Raw genomic sequence first — 24,058 nt, 5'->3', positions numbered from 1 at the left:
GGTTCCCTCAACTCAGCACCGCCCTCCTAACCTGCAATCCTCTTCCTGACCTCTCCGCCCCCACCCCACTCCGGCCTATCACCCTCACCTTGACCTCCTTCCACCTATCCCACCTCCATCGCCCCTCCCCCTAGTCCCTCCTCCCTACCTTTTATCTCAGCCTGCTTGGCTCTCTCTCTTATTCCTGATGAAGGGCTTATGCTCGAAACGTCGAATTCTCTATTCCTGAGATGCTGCCTAACCTGCTGTGCTTTGACCAGCAACACATTTGCAGCCAAGTATCTACTGCCCCTGATTTTCTGGATAGGAATCATTATGGGTTTTGAAGGGGATATATTTGGCAAATTTCTTTAGTGTATCCTAAAAGGATAGCACACGCTACTGCTACTGAGTGTTGGTGCTGGAGGGAGTGGATGTTTGTGAATGCGGTGTCAATCAAGTGGGCTGCTTTGTCCTGCGTGGTGTCAAGTTGCTTGCGTGTTTTTGCATGCATCACACTCCTGACTTGTGCCTTGGAGGTGGTGGACAGGCTCTGGGGAGTAAGGAGGTGAGTTACTCGCCGGAATATTCCCAGCCTCTGACCTGCTCTTGTAGTACATTCCCTTCAACCCCCCACCTGCTCTACCCTACCCCACGCTCCTGGTGCTTTCATCTGTCTATGAGTTTGCCCCTCAACTACCTGCCACCCCACCTCCTCAGGCACTGACCTTACACACTTAGCTTCTCTGTTACCTAGACTCACGTGCCAGCATTTGGCCCTGTATCCCTCCAAACCCTTCCTATTCACATACCCATCCAGATGCCTTTTAAATGCTGCAATTGTACTAACCTCCTCCACTTCCTCTGGCAGTTCATTCCACACACACACCAGCGTCCGGTGTGAAAAGGTTAGCCCTCAGGTTCCCTTTAAATCTTTCCATTCTCACCTTAAACCCACACCCTCTTGTTCAGGACTTCTCCACCCTCAGAAAAAAATGCTGACTACTCACCCTATCCATGCTCGTCATGATTTTATGAACCTCTTGGGACGTCTGGTCAGCACAGATGAGTTGGTCCGAAGGGTGTGTTTCCGTCTGAATGACTCTATTGTCGTTTTTAAAGTGCTTTGGGCATTTCAAAGGGAACAAAAAAGTTTACAAAAACAAAGTTTTACGGAAATCTTTCCTCCCCACTCTGCTCCCCTCCAGCCCCCAGACAAGCCATATAAAGTAACAAGTTTTTCTCAGGATCTACATTTGAGAGTCACAATATTGATGCATTGCTTTTTTTCCCCTCTTCCTTCACTGACTGGACTAACTAGTAACCAGCTAAGCTGCTTAATCTAGTGCACCTAAAAAGAGAAAAAGGTTACTACTCTCGGTGAAGGGCATGATCTACTGTGTACAAAGATAGCTGCTTTCAAAATTGCTTTTAGCGTCACAAAAAAACAAAACCCAGGAAGGTTAAAAAAACACTTACGAGAGAGCAGCTAAGTAAGCAGATTTTCGATCATAGTGGTAAGGAAAAAACACCAGTCATTGTAAATGAAGCAGAGGTGCAACGCTGCTTTCAGATTAACTGGGTTGCAGCAGGAGGGGGGGGGGAGGGGGAATAGAAAAGCAAAGACTTTGCTCATGCTTTAAGGGTGAATCTGAACATGACAAATAAGTCTCTACCATGCATTTAAACACCAAGAATTTTATTTGTCTGTGTTTATTCAGCAGTTTTCTAAGACTGTTCTTTGAATGCAAGGAGAGAGTTCTTGCTGAGATGTGCATTCAACTTGATCTGGAATTGCTGTTCCCACTGGCACATGGCCTAGTTCATGTCCTGTTTCAATGGCTTGGGCTCCATTGGGCTCTTCCACTGTTCGGCCACATCATTTGCTAATGGATCATCTGGATTTGGGGTACTTCACAATGCCTGGATTGATAGCAGCACACCACGAATCTGCAAAGCTGACCACTTATCCTTCAGAATATCTAAACAGACTCCACCCAGCTTGTCTACACTTGGGTGATATATTTTGGCTTAAAATGAACTTTTGGAGCTGCCGTAGGATATTCTTCTGGAAGAAATAGTTCAAGTTAAAGGTTCCGCTCTCAAACGGAGAATCCTGTGAAACCAGCTTCTGCCTTGATACCAGGCATATCCTCTGCATGCAAACACTGGGTTTCCTTGGTGATACCTTGGTGAGGTATAGTTAGGAAGTTTGCAGATGACACCAAAATTGGAGGTGTAGTGGACAGTGAAGAAAGTTACCACAGATTACAACAGGGTCTTGACCAGATGGGTCAATGGGCTGAGAAGTGGCAGATTGAGTTTAATTTAGATATTTGTGGGTGGCGTGGTGGCTCAGTGGTTAGCACTGCTGCCTCACAGCGCCAGAGACCCGGGTTCAATTCCCGCCTCAAGCGACTGACTGTGTGGAGTTTGCATATTCTCCCTGTGTCTGTGTGGCTTCCTCCTGGTGCTCCGGTTTCTTCCCACAGTCCAAAAATGTGCAGGTCAGGGGAATTGGCCATGCTAAATTGCCTGTAGTGTTAGGGGCAGGGGTAAAATGTAGGGGGGGGGGGTGGGTTGTGCTTTGGCGGGTGTGTGGACTTGTTGGGCCGAAGGGCCTGTTTCCACGCTGTAAGTAATCTAATCTAAATGTGGGATGCTGCATTTTGGGAAACCAAATCTTAGCAGGACTTATACACTTAATGTGAACAAAGAGACCTTGGAGTGCTGGTTCATAGCTCCTTGAAAGTGGAGTCACAGGTAGGTAGGATAGTGAAGGTGGCGTTTGGTATGCTTTCCTTTATTGGTCAGAGTATTGAGTACAGGAGCTGGGAGGTCATGTTGCAGCTGTACAGGACATTGGTTAGGCCACTGTTGGAATATCGTGTGCAATTCTGGTCTCCTTCCTATCGGAAGGATGCTGTGAAACTTGAAAGGGTTCAGAAAAGATTTACAAGGATGTTGCCAGGGTTGGAGGATTTGAGCTACAGGGAGAGGCTGAACAGGCTGAGACTGTTTTCCCTGGAGGGTCAGAGGCTGAGGGGGTGACCTTATCGTGAGGAGCATGGATAGAATAAACAGAGAAAGTCTTTTCCCTGGGGTGGGGGAGTCCAGAAGTAGAGGGCATAGGTTTAGGGTGAGAGGGGAAAGATATAAAAGAGACCTACAGGGCAACGTTTTCACACAGAGGGTGGTACGTGTATGGAATGAGCTGCCAGAGGATGTGGTGGAGACTGGTACAATTGCAACATTTAAAAGGCATTTGGATGGGTATATGAATAGGAAGGGTTTGGAGGGATATGGGCCGGGTGCTGGCAGGTGGGACTAGACTGGGTTGGGATATCTGGTCAGCATGGACGGGTTGAAGCATGTCTCGGTGCTGTACATCTCTGTGACTGTATACACCTGGGAAGCCCGGCTGCCATTGTCGCTCGATGTTTGGGCGGAGATACTTTCTCTCCTCTGTTTCTGTCTCTCCCCAGACAACTGCGGGAGGAGCTGAAGCCTGTCGCTTCTCTCCCCTCTGCTCACTTCGCCCACCTCCCCACTTCGGACCACGTAAACACTTGTTGGAATACAACCAGCCCGGCTGCAGAAGGGGCGGGGTGTGCCTTCTGTCCACTTTCTCTCACAACTCCTGGGCTGAGACTCAGAGTCCTGGAGGATTTCCCCCTGAAGCACTAGCTCAGGAAACCGGAGGGAGGTAAGTGGGTGACTTTCCAGCACAGATTGGAAGATTTAGACCAATATTTCCATCATGTCTTCCATCTACTCCTTACACTCTTGGGATAAATTATAAAATGCATCGCTGTCACTTGGCAGTAACTTTATCTTGTGGTCGACTTTTAGCAAAAAAAACTTAGTTTAAACTGTCAGACGGTTCAGTCATTTTCCTTTTTTTTTGGTCTTACAATATATTCAGCGAGCACGCAATAGGGGCTTTCTCTCTGAGCAACACCAGCCTGAAACCAGGTCTGCATTTTTTAAAAAAAAAACATTTTCGCCTGGAATCCAAAAGTTTGTTTTCAAGCATTTTCCCAGAATTGTTCCGGAGAGCTGCAGTCAAGTCTGATGGAAGGCCCCACCACCCCCCCAGAGTGAGGTACAAAAATCACTTTTTGAGTCAAGTTTTCCCATCACAGGGAACCCGACATCTGGGAGATAAGACACTTTGTTCGGTAGAGCGAGAACGAAAGAATGGTCACAGCACACAGAACAAGACCATTCGGCCCCTTTTGTAGCTGGTAGTTTGTTAGAGCAACTCAGCCAGCCCCCGCAAACGCCGCTGTCTTCAGATAACTATGCAATTTTTGATTTGAAATCTGCGCTTGGACTATGTCTCCAACCCATTCTCAAGGGGGTGCGTTCCAAATCCAGTCCAACTGCAGTGTGAAACCGGCTCCCCTCGGGTCGCCTTTGCTTCTTTCTCATTCACCGGGTTCCTGTTGGTTCTCCCTGTGTACAGAACTCTTCATTGATAACATCCATCCAACTCTCTGTGAATCAAAATAGGTCCTGCTCCTAAAACAGTTACAGAGAAGAGGAATAAGGCTTTTTGCAGCAAATTCTCGAATGTGTGTGTGTGTGTGTGAGAGAGAGAGAGTGAGTTTGTAGGAACCAATATGATAGGAATTCACATTGAAACTTTTATTGGTCATCTAAGTCAATAATGAACAGAACACGGGTTAAAAACAAAATCTAGTCCTAATAGGGCTAAAGTAAGATCCTATTCCTGATGAAGAGCTTTTGCCTGAAGCATTGACTCTCCTGCCCCTCGGATGCTGCCTGACCTGCTATGCTTTTCCAGCACCACTCTCTGCACTCTGATCTCCAGCATCTGCAGTCCCTACTTTCACTTTAAAACATAGCCATGCAAGACATACTCTATGATTTAAAATCCCCCAATCGTTTAATTTCAATTTGCTTATTGTCCAGAATAGAAACAGGAACAACAAGAGAGCAACAGAATTAATAACTTGACAGACATAACTTGACTCCAGATTATCCGTCTAGTCCCACTGAGTTACTGGGCCAGTCTTGGGACATGGTGATGGAGCAATCATTTCATTGCCCTGGTAGTTCAGGGTAAAGGTTCAAATCTTGCCTCTGTTTAAATTTGATTTTCAATTAACTCAGAGAGTCATAGATTCACACAACACAGAAACAAATCCTTCAGTCCAACTCGTCCACTCTGATCAGACTTTTCACTCTGACCCAGACCCATTTGTCAGCACTTGGCCCCTATCCCTCCAAACCCTTCCTATTCATATTCCCATCCAGATGCCTTTTAAATGTTGCAATTGTACCGGCCTCCACCATTTTCTCTGGCAGCACATTCCATACACTCACCACCCTCTGCGTAAAAAAAATAAAGAGTTGTCTCTTAGGTCTCTTTTAAATCTTTCCTCTCTCACCTTAGACCTATATCCTCTAGTTCTGTACTCCCCCGACCCCAGGGAAAAAACCCTTATCTTTTTATCCTATCCATACCCCTTATAATTTTGTAAACCTCTATAACGTCACCCCTCAGTATCTGACGCTCCAGGGAAAACAGCCCCAGCCTGTTCAGTCACTCCCTGTAGCTCAAATCCTCCAACCCTGGGAACATCCTTGTAAATCTTTTCTGCACCCTTTCAGGTTTCACAACATTGTTCCTACAGGAGGGAGACCAGAATTGTATGCACTATTCTAAAAGAGGCCTAACCAACATCTTGCAATATGACCTCCCGACTCCTGTACTAAATGTTCTGACCAATAAAGGAAAGCATATCAAATGCTACATTCACTACCCTGTTGACCTGTGACTCCACTTTCAAGGAGCTATGCACCTGCACTCCAAGGTCTCTTTGTTCAGCCTCACTCCCCAGGGCGTTACCATCAACTTTGTAAGTCCTGCCCTGATTTTCCTGACCAAAGTGTAAAACCTTACATTTATTTAAATTCAACTCCATCTGTCTCTCTTTGACCTGAATGGATTAATAAATAAGGAAGATCTGTAAAATTGTAAGCTGGTCATTGAGTCATAGAGATGCACAACATGAAAACACTCCCTTTGGTCCAACTTAGCTATGCCGATCATGTCATGGTGACATTAGCAGCTGTTATCAATTGTCATAAAATCCCATCCAGTTCACTTTAGAGAAGGAAAGTGGCCATCCTTAGCCAATGTCAACAACATGTGACTCCAGGTCCACTGCCATGTGATTGATTTGTCACCTCCCTCTGAAATGGTTTCGCAGTCACTCCAGGAATCTTGGAGATGGACAACAAATACTGGCATTGGTCTCACCAGTGATTCCACTCCCAAAGAAAGACCAAGAAAAGTAATGTAACTGCTATACTACTGTACCCTGGCAATAAATCTCAAGTTAAAAGTTGTTAAGGTGTAATCAGGATGGCACTTCAGGCAGCACGGTGGCTCAGTGGTCAGCACTGATTTCTCGCAGCACCACGGACCTGGGTTCAATTCTTGCCTCAGGCAACTGCCCCTATGGAGTTTGCACACTCTCCCTGTGTCTGTGTGGGTTTCCTCCCACAATTGAAAGATATGCAGGTTGCCCATACTGTTAGATGCATTAGTCAGGGGTAAATATGGGGAAATGAGTCAGTGTGGGTTACTCTTTGGAGGGTCGGTGTGGACTTGAGCTGAAGGGCCTGTTTCCACACTATGGGGAATCTAATCTAATCTAATCACTTGCAAAGTACTGTGTCAGTTATGAAGTGATCAGTGATATCCTCAATTGCCCTTTCTCAAAGCACCATGTTCTGTTTGCCACTTTATTCCCTCTGTGACACAGGATCAGGCCATTCAGCCCCTCAAGCCTGTTCTAGAGTTCAATCAAATCACAGCTGAGTTGTGACCTAAATGGGACTATTTACGGCCATGATTACACTTTTGAATCAACAATACAGCCTTCTGAGTTTGTGGATGTCACAATCTGGAAAGGTAGGCATGGGGAGGACTGGAGCAAACTACTAAAGGACCACAGAATGGTCACGTAATTGGCAAAGCTAGTTCATCAGTGATATATGTGAGGACATTTTGGGAGGAAAAATAGGGAGATTGTACAACTCTCGGTGGAGTGTGGGGGGGTGGGGGGAGGGGAGTGAGGTGAACAAAGAGATCGCTGAGTACAAGTACATCCATCGGGAGATGCTTCATCAGAGGCATTTAGAATCTCTACAGTGTGGACACAGGCCATTTGGCCTATTGAGTATACACTGTCCCTTCGAAGAGGATTCTACCCTGAGCCAATCCCATTCCTGCAATCCTGCGATTCCCATGGCTAATCTACCTAGCCTGCACACTGTGGGCAATTCAGCATGGCCAGTCCACCTAATCTGCACATCTTTGGACTGTGGAAGGAACCTGGAGCACCTAGAGGAAACCCATTGCAGACATGGGGCGAATGTGCCAACTCCTAACAGAGGATCACCCAAGGGTGGCATCGAACCCTGGCCCCCGGTGCTGTGAGGCAGCAGTGCTAACCACTCAGCCACAGTGCCACCCCAAGCAAAGTGAGAGCCAGCCATGCACTAAGGTTTATGTCAAGGGATAGAGGTGAAAAGTGGGGAAGTTGTACTCAACCTGTCCTGAACCTTGATTAGACCAGGCTTGTGTACTGTGATATGGAGGAGTCAGTGTTGGACTGGGATGTACAAAGTTTAAAAATCACACAGTTACCTGGTGAAGGAGCAGCACTCAGAAAGCTAATGCTTCCAAATAAACCCATTGGACTATAACCTGGTGTTGTGTGATTTTTAACTTTGAGTACTGCGAGCAGTCCTGGTCACTGAAGGCTGACCTAGCGAGGTTCTTAAAGTTATTAAAATGTTTATATAGAACAGATATAGAGTGTACTCACTTACTTTTTCATAGGATGTTGGCATTCCTGACAGGATCACAATAGTCTCTGTCTGCCTCCTTCATTCTTGAGTCTGGCCCCGTGAGGTACTCAATCAGTGATCCAAGCTCTTTGTAACTGAACTAACGAGTCCAGCCAGGGGCCAAGGGTTAAAAAAACCCATTAACTGAGATAATGTGAGATGGGCTCAGCAGTTGCATCTGTTGTGTTAAACATTAAACGTCCGTTGATTACAAAATCTGTAAATGATTGAGTTTTACGGAATTTTCTCTAGAACGGTGCTTAAATACCAGAGGCCAGAGCTTGAGGCTGTCGCTGAATTCTCTGCGGTGGTTCCCAGGAGGCTCTGAGCAGGATGGCCGTCACCTCTCAGCTGGTGTACCTCCTGGTTTGTTTGCAGTGTCTGTGGGGCCCAGCTGACGGTGGCAAGCTGCTGGTTATTCCTGTCGATGGGAGCCACTGGCTGAGTTTGCAAGTCATCGTGGAGGAGGTCCACAACCGAGGACACCAGATAGTTGTGGTGAAACCTGAGAACAGCTTATTGATCAAGACACCACTTCACTACACCACCCTGACCTATCCCACTTCTTACAGCAAAGCTGAGGTGGACGAATTGTACGACAGCCTCATACAGATGGCGTTTTATGATGGGACGTTTTACCAAAAGCTGAGCCAAACCCTGCAGCACGTGCACAAGGTCAGGCAGTTCTTCCTTGGTATCTGTGAGGATCTCCTGTCTAGCACCAGCCTCCTGGAGGAGCTGGCCGGAGAGTCTTTCGATGCTCTGCTGACTGACCCTTTCAGCCCGTGCGGCGCCATCGTTGCAGAGTATCTGTCCCTGCCCTCCGTCAACCTGCTGCGAGGACTCCCCTGCGGTTTGGACAACTCGGCCACGCAGTGCCCCAGGCCGCTCTCCTACGTGCCGAGAATTTTCACCGGGAACACCGACCGAATGACCTTCCTCCAAAGGACTAAAAACGTGCTGGCCAATTTCGCCGAGTCGCTGCTGTGCTGGTTCATCTACTCCCCTTTCGAAGAGCTGGCCCAGAGGTTCCTGCAGAGGGATGTGACCTTGATCCAACTGCTGAGTAATGCCTCCATCTGGCTGATGCGTTACGACTTCATCCTTGAGTACCCGAAGCCCCTGATGCCAAACATGGTGCTAGTGGGTGGCATCAACTGCAAGGAGAGGAAACCTTTACCACAGGTAAGGGCACCATTGGCGTGGGTGAGGGGCGCCACTCATGTGAATGAGGAGCAACCTTTACCACAGGTAAGGGCAATTCAGAAAAAAACGACTTGGCACAATACCATTATTCAATCAATTTACCCACTGCAGTGTATGCCATGCTAAGCAAAGGCTTACAAATCTGCAACTGACTTGGTATACCCCCTGTTACTGACCACAAAGTGCCTTTTACAGTAATTAAAGAACACTGTGGTTATGCAATTGAACTCATGATCTGAGGATAAGGGTTCTATTCTGGCAGCAGGTGAATTTAAATTGAACGAATTAAAGAAACCTGGAATCTTGTGTCAGCAATGGCAGCTATGAAAATGTTGGCTTGCCATGAAAACTTATTTAGCTCATTAATAGACGGCACAGTCTTAAGGTGAGAGGTGAAAGATTTAAAAGGGGTGGGGAAGGGGGAAATTTTTCACACAGAGTGTAGTGCGTGTGTGAATGAGCTGTCAGAGGGAGTGGGTAAAATTACAGCACTTAAAAGGCATCAGGATGGGCACATGAATAAGAAAGGTTTAGAGGGATAGGGGCCAAATGCTGGCAAATGGGACTGGATGATTTTAGGATATATGGTTGGTGTGGACAAGTTGCACCAAAAGGGTCTGTTTCTGTGCTGTATGACTCTATAACACTGTGGGTGAGGGAAAACATTTACAGGAAGAGGTAGTGAAGATCAGTGAAAATGGTCATATTTAATGTGTCGATGTTATTTTAATGTTTTTCTTTGGGGGGGGGGGAGTTTGTGTGTGTGTTTTACAGCACTTTGATTCACTACTTATTATTCATTCCACCAAAAACATTACCAAAGGATCTCCACTGCATTGGTATGTTTCCGATTTCACTGCTCAGTGGTACTTTGTTCAGGCCTCTGTACATTGGGTTGTGTTTTAATGTTTAACCAGTATTAGTTCAGCTTTTGTTAAACAAAAGTTGATGGGGAGTCACTGGGGCCTCTCTTTTCAATTGGGTTATTGTGTGGACACTGACCAATTACTGCCCGATTCTTGATACACTCCAGATAAAGTATTGATGATTAATCTTCCTGAGCTGCTCCAAGTTAGATCCAGCAATTTTACCCAGGTCCAGGTCAGGATGTGTGTTGTTTGGAGGGAGACATTGAAGGTGGTGTTATACCTGTCACTGCTTCCTAGTGGTAATCAAGATTAGAGTTGGTTCTGGAAAAGCACAGCAGGTCAGGCAGCATCTGAGGAGCAGGACAATCGATGTTCCTTCGTCAGGAATGAGGCTGGGAGCCTCGGGTAAATGGGAGGGATGTAGGGCTGGGGGGAAGGTAGCTGAGAGTGCAACAAGTGGATGGAGGTGGGGGTAAAGGTGATAGGTCAGAGAGGAGGGTAGAGTTCACTGGTTTGGTAGGTGATTTGGAGGGAGTCTTGGTTAGTCGCTACCGTGCATCTTACAGATGGGACAGACTGCCACTACTGAGTGTTGATGTTGGTAGGAGCAAATATGGCAGGGCCTAACAGATGGGCTGCTTTGTTCTGGATGGTATCAAGCTTAAAACACAGTCAGAGTCATACAGCACGGAAACAGACCCCTTGGTCTAACTAATCCATGTCGAACATAATCCCAAACTAAACTAGTCCTACCTGCCTGCTCCAGGCCCACATCCGTCCAACCCTTTCCTATTCATGTACTTATCCAAATGACTTTGAAACACCAATTGTACTCCCATCCACCACTTCCTTTGGAAATTCATTCCACATGCAAACCACCTTATGTAGATATAAAAAAATTGTTCTTCCCGTCTTTTTTAAATTTCTCACCTCTCACCTTAAAAATGTGTCCCTCATCTTGAAATTCCCCCATCCTAGGGAAAAGACAACTACCATTAAGCCTATCTACATCCCTTATTTTATAAACTTCTATCAGGTCACCTCTTGCCCTCCTCCGCTCCAGTGTAAAAGTCCTAGCCTTTCTTTAGAACACATTCCATACCTGGTAACATCCTGGTAAATCTCTTCTGACCCCTCTTCAGCTTAATAATATCCTTCCTATAACTCGGTGGACCTGAATTGGACACAGTATTCTAGAAGGACCTCACCAATGTCCTGTTCAACCTCAACATGACGTTCCAACTCCTGTACTCAAAATACTGAGCAATGAAGGCAAGTGTGTCAAACGTCTTTTTAATCTTCCGTCTATATGCGAAGCAAACGTCAAAGAATTATTCCTGAAACCTTAGGTCCCTCTGTTCTACAGTATTACCCAAGCGCCTACCATTAATTGTGTAAGCCCTGCTGATTTGTGCTATTTTCTCCATGACCTGAAAAATCTGTCCCGTCCAGTACTTATCCAGTCCCCTTTCGAATATTATTATTGAATCCACTGTGGCCAATTCCTCAGAAGGTGAATGAGTGGAATCACTAAGCTTGTCATTGAAAGATGATTTATACTAGATGAAAGATCTATTTTTGAGAGGAATTGATGACAAATTTGCAAACTCACTACACTGAGGTTTGACATTGATTGAGTCTGCTTCCACCATCCTTTAGCTGAATCCCTGGTTCTTCAGGTCCTGTGTAAATGGTCCTTAGTTTTTAATTTCTTTCTTCAAATATTGTAATAAATAATCAAAAGCCTTCACAGGAAATGCTGCGAAATTTTCTTTCATAATGCCTATGATTTTAGAGATTCTTACACCATTCTAATAATCTTGTCGCATGTGCAATCATCAGGTTTGAAGACTCAATGGGAGTCTCTGTCATCCTGAACTTTGCTTTTTGGCCGGCCAACCAGTTTCTCCAGAGATCAACAACTCGAAAGCGAAGGAACCCCTATCCCACTCCAATGAAACGAATCGTCCAATTCATACAGCATAGCGACAGGCCCTTTGGCCCAACTTGTCCATGCTGACCAAATTGCTAAACTGAACTATTCCCATTTGCCAGCACTAGGCCCATATCCCTCCAAACCCTTCCTATTCATATACCCATCCAGATGTCTTTTAAATGTTGCAATCGTACCAGCCTCCACCACTTCCTCTGGCAGCTCATTCCACACATGCACCATCCTCTGCGTTGAAAAAGTTGTCTCTTAGGTCTCTTTTATATCTTTCTCCTCTCATCCTAAACCTATGCCCTCTAGTTCTGGACTCCCTCACCTCAGGGAAAAGACCTTGTCTATTTACCCTATCCAAGCCCCTCATGAATTTGTAGACCTCTATAAGGTCCACCCTCTGCCAATACTACAGGGAAACAAGTCCCAGCTGAAAATGTGTTGCTGGAAAAGGGCAGCAGGTCAGGCAGCATCCAAGGAGCAGGAGAGTCGACATTTCGGGCATGAGCCCTTCTTCAGGAATCAAGCCCATTTCTGAAGAAGGGCTCATGCCCGAAATGTCGACTCTCCTGCTCCTTTGATGCTGCCTGACCTGCTGCGCTTTTCCAGCAACACGTTTTCAGTTCAAGACTAGCCACTTTGACATCACCCTGAATCAACGATCAATAATTAATGCAGCCGGCCTAATTATCACGGAGTTGACGTTTCAGACCCTGCTATTTTTTAAATAAAGCTGACAACAGACTGTCGTCAAAGCTGTGGTTAGTTGGCAAACTGACCATACGGCGCCCTCTCCTCATGTGAAATAAATAGTTGTGATCGTTTGTTTGAATTTAGCCTTCTTGAGTTTGTCCTGCTGAGTCCAATAGGAAAAGCTCCAGTAACAGTGAACACACACTATCTCAGCAAGATTCAAGCACCGCTCAATCAAATCAAAAGCTTATTCAGCGTGACTGTGTCTCCTTTTTGCATTTCTCTGCAGGATTTAGAAGAGTTTATGAACAGTTCTGGAGAACATGGAGTTGTGATCTTCTCCCTGGGATCAATGATGGCGGACATGCCAGTCAGAACAGCCAATCAGATTGCTGCAGCTTTGAGTCAAATTCCTCAGAAGGTGATTTCCAGATAGAGGCAGAAATGAACTCTTCACAACAGGTTCTTCTTCAGCCCCCTGAGTTCTCAGGTCCATAGGCAGGTCTAACACACAGCTGTTACCTCCGTGTGAAAGGAAAGAAGGGGAGGCAATAACTAAGTGGTATTATTGCTGGATCTGTTAATGCAGAGACCCAGGCAATGTTCTGGGGACCTGGGTTTGACTGCTGCTGCGACAGATGGTGGAATTTGAGTTCAACAAAAATATCTAGAATCAAGATCCTACTGATGACCATGAATGTCCACCTGGTTCACTAATGTCCTTAGGGAAGGAAACTGCCGTCCTTACCTAGTCTGGATAACATGTGACTCCAGACCCACAGCAATGTAGTTGACTCAACTGCCCTCTGGGCAATTAGGGATGGGTACCAGACAGTGATGCCCTCATCCTGTGAATGTGTTTTTTTAAAAATTCAATCTTGAGAAAAAAAAGGCAGGTGCCAAGTTTACCCAAGCCAGAATGGGAATCTAACCGAATGTTAGCATTCATCTCATCCAATCATTCTGCCAACAGGTCAATAGCTGTGGCAATGTGCAGTGTTAGATAACTCCAACTCAACTCAATTCCTTTCCTTCACCAACAATCTTCCCCACTCCTACTACCCATCATTGGCATTGGTTCTGAGGAATTGCAAATTGGGAAATGTTTGGTGGTGTTATGACCGCGCCCTCCTAGGTCATCGATTCCTGGAATAGGACGCAAACCCGGAGCTTCTGGGTCAAGTCGAGATGTTGACACCTGTATGCCTGGAGACCTTTAGGAGCACAGTAATGCTGCTAATTACAGCTTACTCCAGCTTAGTGCCTAGCCAGTGTCTTCACACATTAAAATCCAACTTGTGCTATTTTGTATATGCCTAGCCCCAATCCTTGTGGTCCAATTTGGGTTCCATAGCTCAGGTTTTTGGGAGAGATCTGAAAGAAATCACAGAACTTGGGAGAGAAAACAATTCCCAAGAGGAGAGGCCGTGGAACAGTGGACCAATCCAAACCATTCACCCCACCGTGTCAAGGTGGCTGTTCAAAGAAACAACCCAATAAGTCTACAGATGGTGGAATTTGAGTTCAACAAAAATATCTAGAATCAAAAGCCTACTGATGACCATGAATGTCCACCTGGTTCACTAATGTCCTTTAGGGAAGGAAACTGCCATCCTTACCTAGTCTGGATAACATGTGACTCCAGACCCACATTGATCAGATGGGCCAATGGGCTGAGGAGTGGCAGATGGAATTTGATTTAGATAAATGCAAGGTGCTGCATTTTTGAAAGGCAACTCAGAGCAGGACTTATATGGTTAATAGCAAGGTCCTAGGATGTGTTGCTGAACAAGAGACCTTGGAGTGCAGGTTTATAATTCTTTGAAAGTAGAGTCAAGGTAGATATGATCGTGAAGAAGGCGTTTAGTATACTTTCCTTTATTGGTCAAAGCATTAAGTTTAGGTGTTAGGATGTTATGGCTGAACAGGAGATTGGTTAGGCCATTTTTGGAACATTGCGTGCAATTCTGGTCTCCTTCCTATTGGAAAGATGTTGTGAAACTTGAAAGGGTTCAGAAAAGATTTACAAGGATGTTGCCAGAGTTGGAGGATTTGAGCTACAGGGAGAGGCTGAACAGGCTGGGGCTGTTTTCCCTGGAGCGTCGGAGGCTGAGGGGTGACCTTATAGAGGTTTATAAAATCATCAGGGGCATGGATAGGATAAATAGATAAGTTCTTTACCCTGGGGTGGGGGAGTCCAGAACTAGAGGGCATAGATTTAGGTTGAGAGTGGAAAGATATAAAATGGACCTAAGGGGCAACTCTTTCATGCAGACGGTGGTATGTGTATGGAATGGGCTGCCAGAGGAAGTGGTGGAGGCCAGTACACCACTTTAAGAGGCATGTGGATGGGTATATGAGTAGGAAGGGTTTGGAGGGATATGGGCCTAGTGTTGGCAAATGGGACCAGATTAGGTTAGGATATCTGATCGGCATGGACAAGTTGGACCAAAGGGTCTGTTTCCATGCTGTACGTCTCTATGACTGTACTGCTTGAGAAACAATGCCTCCAACGATGCAGCACCCACTCCATCTGCTGGCCTCAAGTTTCAGCTTTGGTTTTCTTTTGTTCATTGCTCAACTCATGGAGTAGCACTTGATCTGAGGATCAAGCAAAAAGTGCTTGAGAAACTCTGCCGGTCTGATCTGGCCGTCTCTGGAGAGAGGGAACATTTTTCAGCACAGCTTGACTCCTTCATTCGGAACAGATGCTGCCTGACCAGTTTCAGTTCCTTCTGCACTTTGGACCCTGGAAATCTGAAATAAAACCAAAGTAAACTGCCTTTATCTGAACCTAGAGTCTTCTGTCTTTAAAGGCAAGCATGCTACACTCTGAACCTAATTACCTGAATATTCCATCCTTAGTGGATCAGAACTCATCCCTGGAATGTTGCCTGTCTTCCGATAGGTTCTGTGGAGGCACGCTGGGGAAACTCCTTCGACACTGGGATCAAATACTAAACTGGTGAAATGGCTCCCACAGAATGATCTGCTGGGTAAGTGAGTGACTAGTATGTGAGGCATGACTCTCCTGTTGGCGACGTTCCAGCTCTGGTAGGAATCAGGGAGCCCAGTTCACTTCATGGTCAAACACACATAGCTGTAGGTGTAGCTGGTGATGACAAACTGAGCTCTGCAGCAGCAGTGATGTTAAACCAGAGTCGGGCCTTGTTTTGACTTCATTGGTAAGGCCTGTGCGTGTTTTGTGGGTGAATTTCATGGAGTGAGGGAGTCCAGAACTAGAGGGCATAGGTTGAGGGTGAGAGGGGAAAGATATAAAAGAGGCCTAAGGGGAACTTTTTCACGCAGAGGGTGGTACGTGTATGGAATGAGCTGCCAGAGGATGTGGTGGAGGCTGGTACAATTACAACATTTCAAGAGACATTTGGATGGGTATATGAATAGCTGAAAAATGTATTGCTGGAAAAGCGCAGCTGGTCAGGCAGCATCCAAGGAGCAGGAGAATCGATGTTTTGGGCATTAGCAACACATTTTCAGCTCTGATCTCCAGCATCTGCAGTCCTCACTTTTTCCTGGGTATATGAATAGGAAGGGTTTGGAGGGATATGGGCCGGGTGCTGGCAGGTGGGGCTAGATTGGGTTGGGATATCTGGTCGGCATGGATGGGTTGGACCGAAGGGTCTGTTACCGTGCTGCACATCTCTATGACTCTATTTCACTGGTGGAACCAACATAGAAAATTTTAGATGGGAGAAGGATCGTTAGTGCTTTCTGACCTTTGTGGTTCTAAAGTGCATTTTATTTTACTGGTGGAGGGAGGGCTGGGGAAGGGAGAGAGGCCTTCTCCAGATGCTGCTACCATTCCCAGGTTGGCTCTTAGAATGACCATAGTTACAGCCCAGACGGAGGTCATTTGGTCCTTCCCATCAGTGCCAGCCCTCTGCGAGTCTAGTCCCATATCCCTGCCCTTTTTCCCATCGGCTGGCCAGTTTGATTTTATCCATCAATCCCACCCCCCCACCCCACCCCACCACCAGGATTATGATTCTCCTGCAGTGAGGAGGACATTGGTTGCAGAGTGTAAGGATGTGGCTGTGCCTACAAAGGGAGCTGGCAGCTACGACACAGTTTACTGCCATTCACAGGGGAGATTCCCATTCTTACCACCCGCCATCCATGATCAGCATGTGAGCAGATCTGATCACAACCTGATTGGCCACATTACACAGTCAAGTGTTAGATGGGGTCTGGAACTCTGAGCAACTGGCTCAGTGGTGAGCACTGCTGCCTCACAGCACCAGGGACCCGGGTTCAATTCCAGCCTCGGGTGACTGCCTGTGTGGTGTTTGCACATTCTCCCCGTGTCTGCGTGAGTATCCTCTAGTTTCCCACAGTCCAAGATGTGCTGGTGGATAAGATAGGGGTGGGTCTGGATGGGATGCTCTCCAGAGGATTAGTGCGGACTTGGTAGGCCGAATGGCCTCTACTCTCACTGTAGGGATTCTATGAAGAGTTGAAGATCCTTTCCAGTGCTCCGCAACACTTCCCATTTCTTCAGGTACTATCTATATACACTGTCCAAGTGCCAGTCACTGATTTGACAGCTGGCTGATGTATTCTCTATGTTCAGGCATCGGGTTTGATACATCTCAAAGGTGCAAGGGAAGAGTTTGAAGGGGCTGCAAAATTTTTATTTCTGCACCTTTTTTTTTGCACCCGTCTTCCTCTTTAAACACTGCATCAGCCTATCGGAGCTGGGCTCGCTACAATAACAGTCATGGCCTCTTCCTCTAGGCAGGCCCACCTGGTAGATTAAGTACTACAGATTTGGTCATTGGCCAGGGACAACAGGGTGTGACTGTAAGTGAGGTAGGGAGAGGGCTCCTGTATTCAGGAACAGAGGAATCTCAGCTCTTGATCTTGTCCAACAGGTATGAGGTACTTGCTCCCTGTGTGGATGAGGAACAGGGCTGTGGGGAGAAGGAGCCAGTGACCATGGCACCGTGATACAGGAGGCTGTTCAAGAACAGGCAGATGGTAGATGTAAGGGATTCTATATTTAGGGGAATAGATGGTATCCTTTTGTAAGCAGGATAGAAAGTCCCGCTTGGTATGTTGCTGCCTGGTGCCAGGGTGAGGGGCATCTCTGATTGGCTGGAGAGGAAGGAGGAGGATCAAGTTGTTGTGGTCCATGTTGGGACAAACCTAGGCAAGGCTAGGATAAAGGAGCTGTTCAGGGATTAGCAGGAACTAGGAATGAAATGAAAGAACAGGTCCTCAAGGGTTATAATCACCGGATTACTGCCCAAGCCGCATGCAAATTGGCATAGGGACATGAGAATAAGGGAAGTAAACACGTGGCTAAAAGACTGGTGTGGGCAAGAGGGGTTCCTTTTCATGGAACAGGAGGGATCTGTACTGCTCGGACGGTCTCCACCTGAACTGAGCTGGGGCCAGAGCTCTAGCGAAAAGAGTAAATAGGGCAGTCAACAGGACTTTTAAACTCCAAAGTAGGGGGAAGGGAAGGGTAAAACATTTCCCAGTGGGAAACAAAGCAGCAGGTTAACATCTGTCGGGGCGGATGAGAACATATGAAAGAATTGAAAATAAAGGAGAACTCAGGAAAGGTTACTAAAGTCTCCAACACAGACACAAATAGAACAGTGTTTGGAAAGGGTTAATAATCAAACTTCAAGCTCGCTAGATAAACGAATGACAATGAGAAGAGGGATGGGTAATGCAGGACTGAAGGTGTTATAGCTGAATGCACACAGTATAAGGAAAAAGGTAACTGAGCTAGTGGTGCAGATTGAAATTGGCAGGAATGACACGGTGGGTATCACGGAGACATGGCTGCAACGGGATCAGGATTGGGAGCTGGATATTCAAGGATATACATCCTATCAAAAAGATAGGCAGGTGGGTAGAGGGAATGGAGTTGCCTTATTAGTAAGAAATGAAATTAAATCAATAGTAAGAAACTAAATAGGGTCAGATGGTGTAGAATCTGGGTGGGTAGAATTGAGGAACAGCAAAGGTAAACAAACCATGGTTGGAGTTATATACAGGGCTCCATACAGGAATCAGGAGCAGGGATGCAAAATAGAAAAGATGTGTAGGAAAGGCAAAGTTACAGGGATCATGGGGGCCTTCAATATGCAGGTGGACTGGGAAAATCAGGTTGGTAGTGGATTGTGAAAAAAGGAATTTGTGGAATGTCTATGCAATGACTTTTTGAAGCAGCTTGTGGTGGATCCCACTGGGGAACAGGCAATACTGGGTTTAGTGTTGTACAATCAGACAGACTTGATAAGGGAGCTTAAGGTGAAGGAACCCTTAGGCGTTGGTGATTATAATATGATTGAATTTACTCTGCAATTTGGGAGGGAGAAGATAGAATCAGAGGTAACGGTATTAGGGGCAGCACGGTGGCTCAGTGGTTAGCACTGCTGCCTCACAGCGCTGAGACCTGAGTTCAATTTCCGCCTCAGGCAACTGTATGTGTGGAGTTTGCACATTCTCCCCGTGTCAGTGTGGGTTTCCTGTGACAGTCCAAAGGTATGCAGGTTAGATGAATTGGTCATGCTAAATTGTCCATAGTGACGGGTGCATTAGTCAGAGGGAAATAGGTCTGGATGGGTTGCTCTTCGGAGGGTCGGTGTGGACTTGTTGGGCTGAAGGGTCTGTTTCCACACTATATAAGTAATCTATTCCAATCTAATCTATTACAGCGCACTGAAGGCAACCACAGAGGCATGAGGGAGGAGCTGGGTAGAATTGACGGGGAGAGGAGCTGAGCAGGAAGGACTGTGGAACAGCAATGGCAAGAGTTTCTGGGAGTAATTCAGGAGACACAGCAGAGATTCATCCTGAGGAAAAAGCAGCCTGGTACAGGGAGGATGAGGCAACTATGGCTGACCAGGGAAGTCAGGATAGCATAAAAGGAAAAGAGAAAGCAGATAACGTGGTGAAGGGCAGTCGGAAACCAGAGGTTACAAAAACCAACAGAGGGCAATAAGGAAGAAATAAGGAGGGAGAAGATTAAATGAGGATAAGCTAGCCAGTAATGTAAAGGAAGACAGTAAGAGTTTCCTCAGATGTATTAAGAGCAAAAGTGGACATTGGGCTGCTGGAAGATGACACTGGAGAGATAGTACTGGGAAGCAAGGAAATGGGTGAAGAACTGAATAATGACTTCGCATCAGTCTTCACGGTGGAAGACACGAGTAATATCCCAAAATTTCAAGAGAGTGAGGGGGCAGAGCTGAGTATGGTGGCCATCGCCAAGGAGAAGGTGCCAGTAAAACTGAATGGCCTGAAGGTGGATAGATCACCTGGAGCAGATGGACTACACCCCAGAGTTCTGAGGGAGACAGTAGAGGCGATATAGGAGATCTTTCAGGAATCTCTAGAATCAGGGAGGGTCCCAGGGAACTGGAAATTCACTAACATGACAGCCTGTTTAAAAAGGGAGTAAGGCAAAACAGGGAAAATTACAGACTGATTAGCCTAACCTCAGTCATGGATAAGATCCTGGAGTCCAATGTGAAGGATTTCTGAATACTTGGAAGTATATGGTAAAATAGGGCAAAATCAACATGGTTTCATCAAGGGGAGGTCCTGTCTGACAAATCTGTTTAGAATTCCTTTGAGGAAGTAACGAGCAGGTGAGACCAAGGAGAGCCAATGGATGTTATCTACCTGGACTTCAAGAAGGCCTTTGACAAGGTGCCACACAGGAGGCTGCTGAGTGCGATAAGGGCCTATGGTGTCAGAGGCAAGGTACTAGCATGGATAGAGGATTGGCTGTCTGGCAGGAAGCAGAGAGTGGGGATAAAAGGGTCCTTCTCAGGATGGCAGCTGGTGACAAGTGGCGTTTCGCAAGATTCCGTGTTGGGACCACAACTTTTCACTTTATATGTTAACGATCTAAATGAAGAAACTGAAAGCATGCTGGGGAAATTTGCAGATGATACAAGGACAGGTAGCGGGAGGCTGCAGAAGAATTTAGACAGGTGAGGAGAGTGGGCAAAGAAGTGCCCGATGGAGTACAATGTGGGAAAGTGTGATGTCATGTACTTTGGGAGGAAGCATAGAGGCATGGACTATTTTCTAAATGGGGAGGAAATTCAGAAGTCTGAAGAGCAAAGAGACTTGGGAGTTCTAGTCCAGGATTCTCTCAAGGTAAAATTACAGGTTGAGGCAGTGATTAGGAAGGCAGTTGCAATGAAGGGAGCCTATCTTCGTACAAATGCTTCCTGATGGATTCTTGTCACGTGTTACTGAATTGATACATTGTTTTCCCTTTTATTCTATGGACAAGCACATCCCAAAACACGGGCATTCCTGACCCACGGAGGGTCGCATGGGGTCTACGAGGCTGTCTGCAGTGCTGTTCCAATGGTATTGTTGCCATTGTTCGCAGACCAGATAGAAAATGCCGAACATATGAAGCATCGTGGAGTTGGTGTACTCCTGAGTCTGAAAGGTCTCACCTCTCAGGATCTAATCGAAGCCTTGAACACGGTCATCAATGATACCAGGTGAGTGAAATTCACACCCCTTTGGTCGAGATGAAACATTTGAGAGTCCCGTGGTGCAGTGGTAGATTCCCTCCCTCTGAGTCAGGAGGGCTGGGTTCCAATCCCACTCGCTCCAGGAGTGCGTAATAACATCTCTGAACTGCTTGACTAGGAAATCTTTGCAATTTTCCAAGGTTTTGTATTTTTCAAGTTTTAAGGGGACAGGGAGGTTAAAAGTTAAAAGCAGAGAATGGAAACGGTCTGTTCCACATTGCATTCAAATTTTATCGTTCATTTGGGAATTCATTGTTGCTTATGCTAATTGTTCACCATAAATTTACGCTTTCTCTCTGAAACATTACTCCAAGCTGGGCTTATGCCCCGTGTGTATGAGATTGATGTTAGCAATCAATTGGGCAGGAGAGCCAACATAACCTGAACAAAGCATGCATCACTCACTCCAACTCGTGTTCCCCATGTCTCTCATCTCTGGGTGGGAGACAGATGCTGCAGGATAATGATCAATACAGGCCTCAAGGTGGTTCAGCACCCACTGCCGGGGTGGGTGGGTGGGTTTAGAAGGGATCGGCTGCCCCCATACCATGAAAAGGGTAAGATACATGAGGGTCAATTTGTGGCCTGTCAGGCTCAATGAAGGACTCCTTTAGGAGTCTCTCTGAGCCACCAGAGTCCTGAAACCTGTTGGATGTACTTCCTGCTCATTAATTCCATGTCTGTAGAAGTTCCCCACCTGTTGAGTATTCCCAGCAATCATCTTGCCATCAGAGATGGGCTTCCTGGCACTTGTCAGCTCATTGCCCGCAAACTGAGTGGGCTGGTAGACCTCTGCAGAGGGCAGTTAAGAGCCAGTCACATTGCTGAGGGCCTGGAGTCACTTGGAGGCCGAGAGCAGGTAAGGACGCCGTTTTCCCTTGCAACAAAAGGCATTTACTTGAATGAGATTGTGATCATTGTTCTGTAAACCAATTACCGTTTTTAGAGCACTTCACTTGCAATTTAAAAGAAAATGAATGAAATCTGAACAGTGGGATCTGAAACCATAACAGCAAGGTTTCTAGCCTAATGATATACCATTACACTGCATTCCCACCCACCCACCCCCCCCCTTTAGTAATACCATGACTTTTTGTCTTTCAGCTACAAGGAAGTCATCACCGAGATGTCTGCCCTCATCAGGGATCGCCTGATGGAGCCGGTGGAGATCTCTGCCTATTGGGTGGAGTTTGTGATGAGGCACAGAGGAGCTGAACATTTACGAACGGCCGCTCACGGCTTCAGCTGGATCCAGTACCATTGCCTGGATGTATTTGGGACTCTGACTGCCGTGGTGTTTCTGTTCTTCTGGTTGGTGTACAAGTGCTGCTCGTTCTGTCTACACAGGGCAAGAAGTCGAGCAAAGAGGAAATGTGACTAACGTGCCTTTCCTTTTAAAATTAATAAAAATAAAAGGGAGCCTTCCTTAGAGTACCTAATAGTCTGGTGGAAACATTGTTCCTGGTGTGTGGGCATGTCCAATAAGTGCTGTCTGCCAACTGAATCCACCACCGTTCAACCGTTCTGTTTCTCACAGAACCATGGTATCTCTTTGAAGTCAACACCCTACTCACCTCCTGGCCATAGTTCATATGAAATTAAGAAGTTCATTAATTTTTTTGACTTCTGAGAAATGCTGAATACATTCAAAATCAGTTTGATGCAATGATTCTATTGCTTTAATTAAATGATGACTTTTGTAAGCAGCCTTTTTTTTTCTTTTGATAAGTTTTATTTTGGCAAATTGTACGTTCCCAAGTTTTAGAAAGGGTGAATAATTTAGGACCTTCCCTCCTAACAGCACAGTGTAGGTGTATTGACCATCTGTGGACTGCAGCATTTGTGCTTACCACCATCTTTGAGTGCAATTCAACAACACATGCTGTGCCTGCTATGAATCCCCACATTTGTGAATGAATAGAAGTCCTTTTATATGACAAAGTAAACAATAAGTAATTATTTACCTTGATTGAAAGATTGAAAAAAAAACCTCACGTGTACCATGGCTGATTTCATTGGCTTCTGACAGCTAGATCAAGTCACGTCATTATGATAGCCCAAAGTTGATCTGCCTCAAATCACGTCGCTTTGTAAATATGCAAGTTAGGGTCCTCTGTGACGTGCATAACTCAGTTGGCAGCACTCTCCCATCTGCACCCTGGCTTCAATTCCCTATTCCCTGAGATTTGGGCATGCAACCAGGCTAATTCGATACTGCAGCCGTACCAATGGAGTGCAGCGCTGGTGACAGTGTGGTTTTTCAGTTGAGACATTAAACCAAGTTCCTGTCTGCCATCTGCAGTGGAATGAAAAGATTCTGTGGCACAATTCCGAGGAAAGCCGTGGAGCTCCATTTGGCAACAGCAACATCACTCCAACAGAACACCTGCCATTAACTCAATGCTGTTTGGGAGAACTTGCTGTAACTCTGTAATGTGATTTGTGTCTTGTGAAAATGGGAATTAAACTGAATTATATATAATTTGGTTTGGAACTGCATAAGTTCATAGTACTCAAGCTAGTAGGAAACTATAGAAGGTGGCGTGCAGAGCCCAGACCATCATGGAGCCAACCTCCCACCCATGGACTCCATTTACATGGCTCACTGCTGTGGAAAGGCTGCCAAAGACCCATCGCACCCCGGTATTACGCTCCTACAACCTCTTCCGTCAGGCAGAGGATACAGGCTGCCCGAACACGTGCACTAGTTGGTTCAGGAACAGCTCCTTCCCGGCCATTATTAGACTGCTTATTGAGGCTAGAGAGTCCATTCATCAATGTAACCTGTATGCCTCTTTTTGATCTGTACATCCTTGCTTACTTTGATCTGCCTGCACTGCTTGTAAACAAAGCTTTTCACCGCACTTGGGTACATATGACAATAAATCAATCAATCAATCCAAGAGACTCCATAACACCCGGAGTCTCTGTGAGGTAGGTTA

The 24,058-nt window shown here is 46.1% G+C and overlaps 1 protein-coding gene across 5 annotated transcripts; it reads left to right on the top strand.

Annotated features, from left to right (window-relative positions):
* The first annotated feature begins 463 nt into the window (after positions 1-463).
* LOC132817240 (UDP-glucuronosyltransferase 1A1-like) lies at positions 464-23,598 on the top strand. Of its 5 annotated transcripts, none has more exons than XM_060827589.1 (7): positions 505-547; positions 6,780-6,928; positions 8,122-9,054; positions 12,869-13,000; positions 15,488-15,575; positions 20,864-21,083; positions 22,221-23,598. In XM_060827589.1, the coding sequence occupies exons 3-7, from the start codon at positions 8,203-8,205 to the stop codon at positions 22,495-22,497; spliced, it is 1,569 nt and encodes a 522-aa protein (XP_060683572.1). In that variant the 5' UTR covers positions 505-547; positions 6,780-6,928; positions 8,122-8,202; the 3' UTR covers positions 22,498-23,598. The 5 variants fall into 5 exon arrangements, with proteins under 5 accessions (XP_060683570.1, XP_060683572.1, XP_060683573.1 ...); XM_060827590.1 differs by lacking the exon at positions 505-547 and adding an exon at positions 1,730-1,995; XM_060827586.1 differs by lacking the exon at positions 505-547 and adding an exon at positions 3,301-3,685.
* The last annotated feature ends 460 nt before the right edge of the window (positions 23,599-24,058 follow it).

This window comes from Hemiscyllium ocellatum, chromosome 7 (genome assembly GCF_020745735.1).
Source record: "Hemiscyllium ocellatum isolate sHemOce1 chromosome 7, sHemOce1.pat.X.cur, whole genome shotgun sequence".
In the NCBI taxonomy this organism is placed as follows: domain Eukaryota; kingdom Metazoa; phylum Chordata; class Chondrichthyes; order Orectolobiformes; family Hemiscylliidae; genus Hemiscyllium; species Hemiscyllium ocellatum.
The sequence above is the reverse complement of the archived record's forward strand: the minus strand, read 5'-3'. Positions and strand labels throughout refer to the sequence as shown.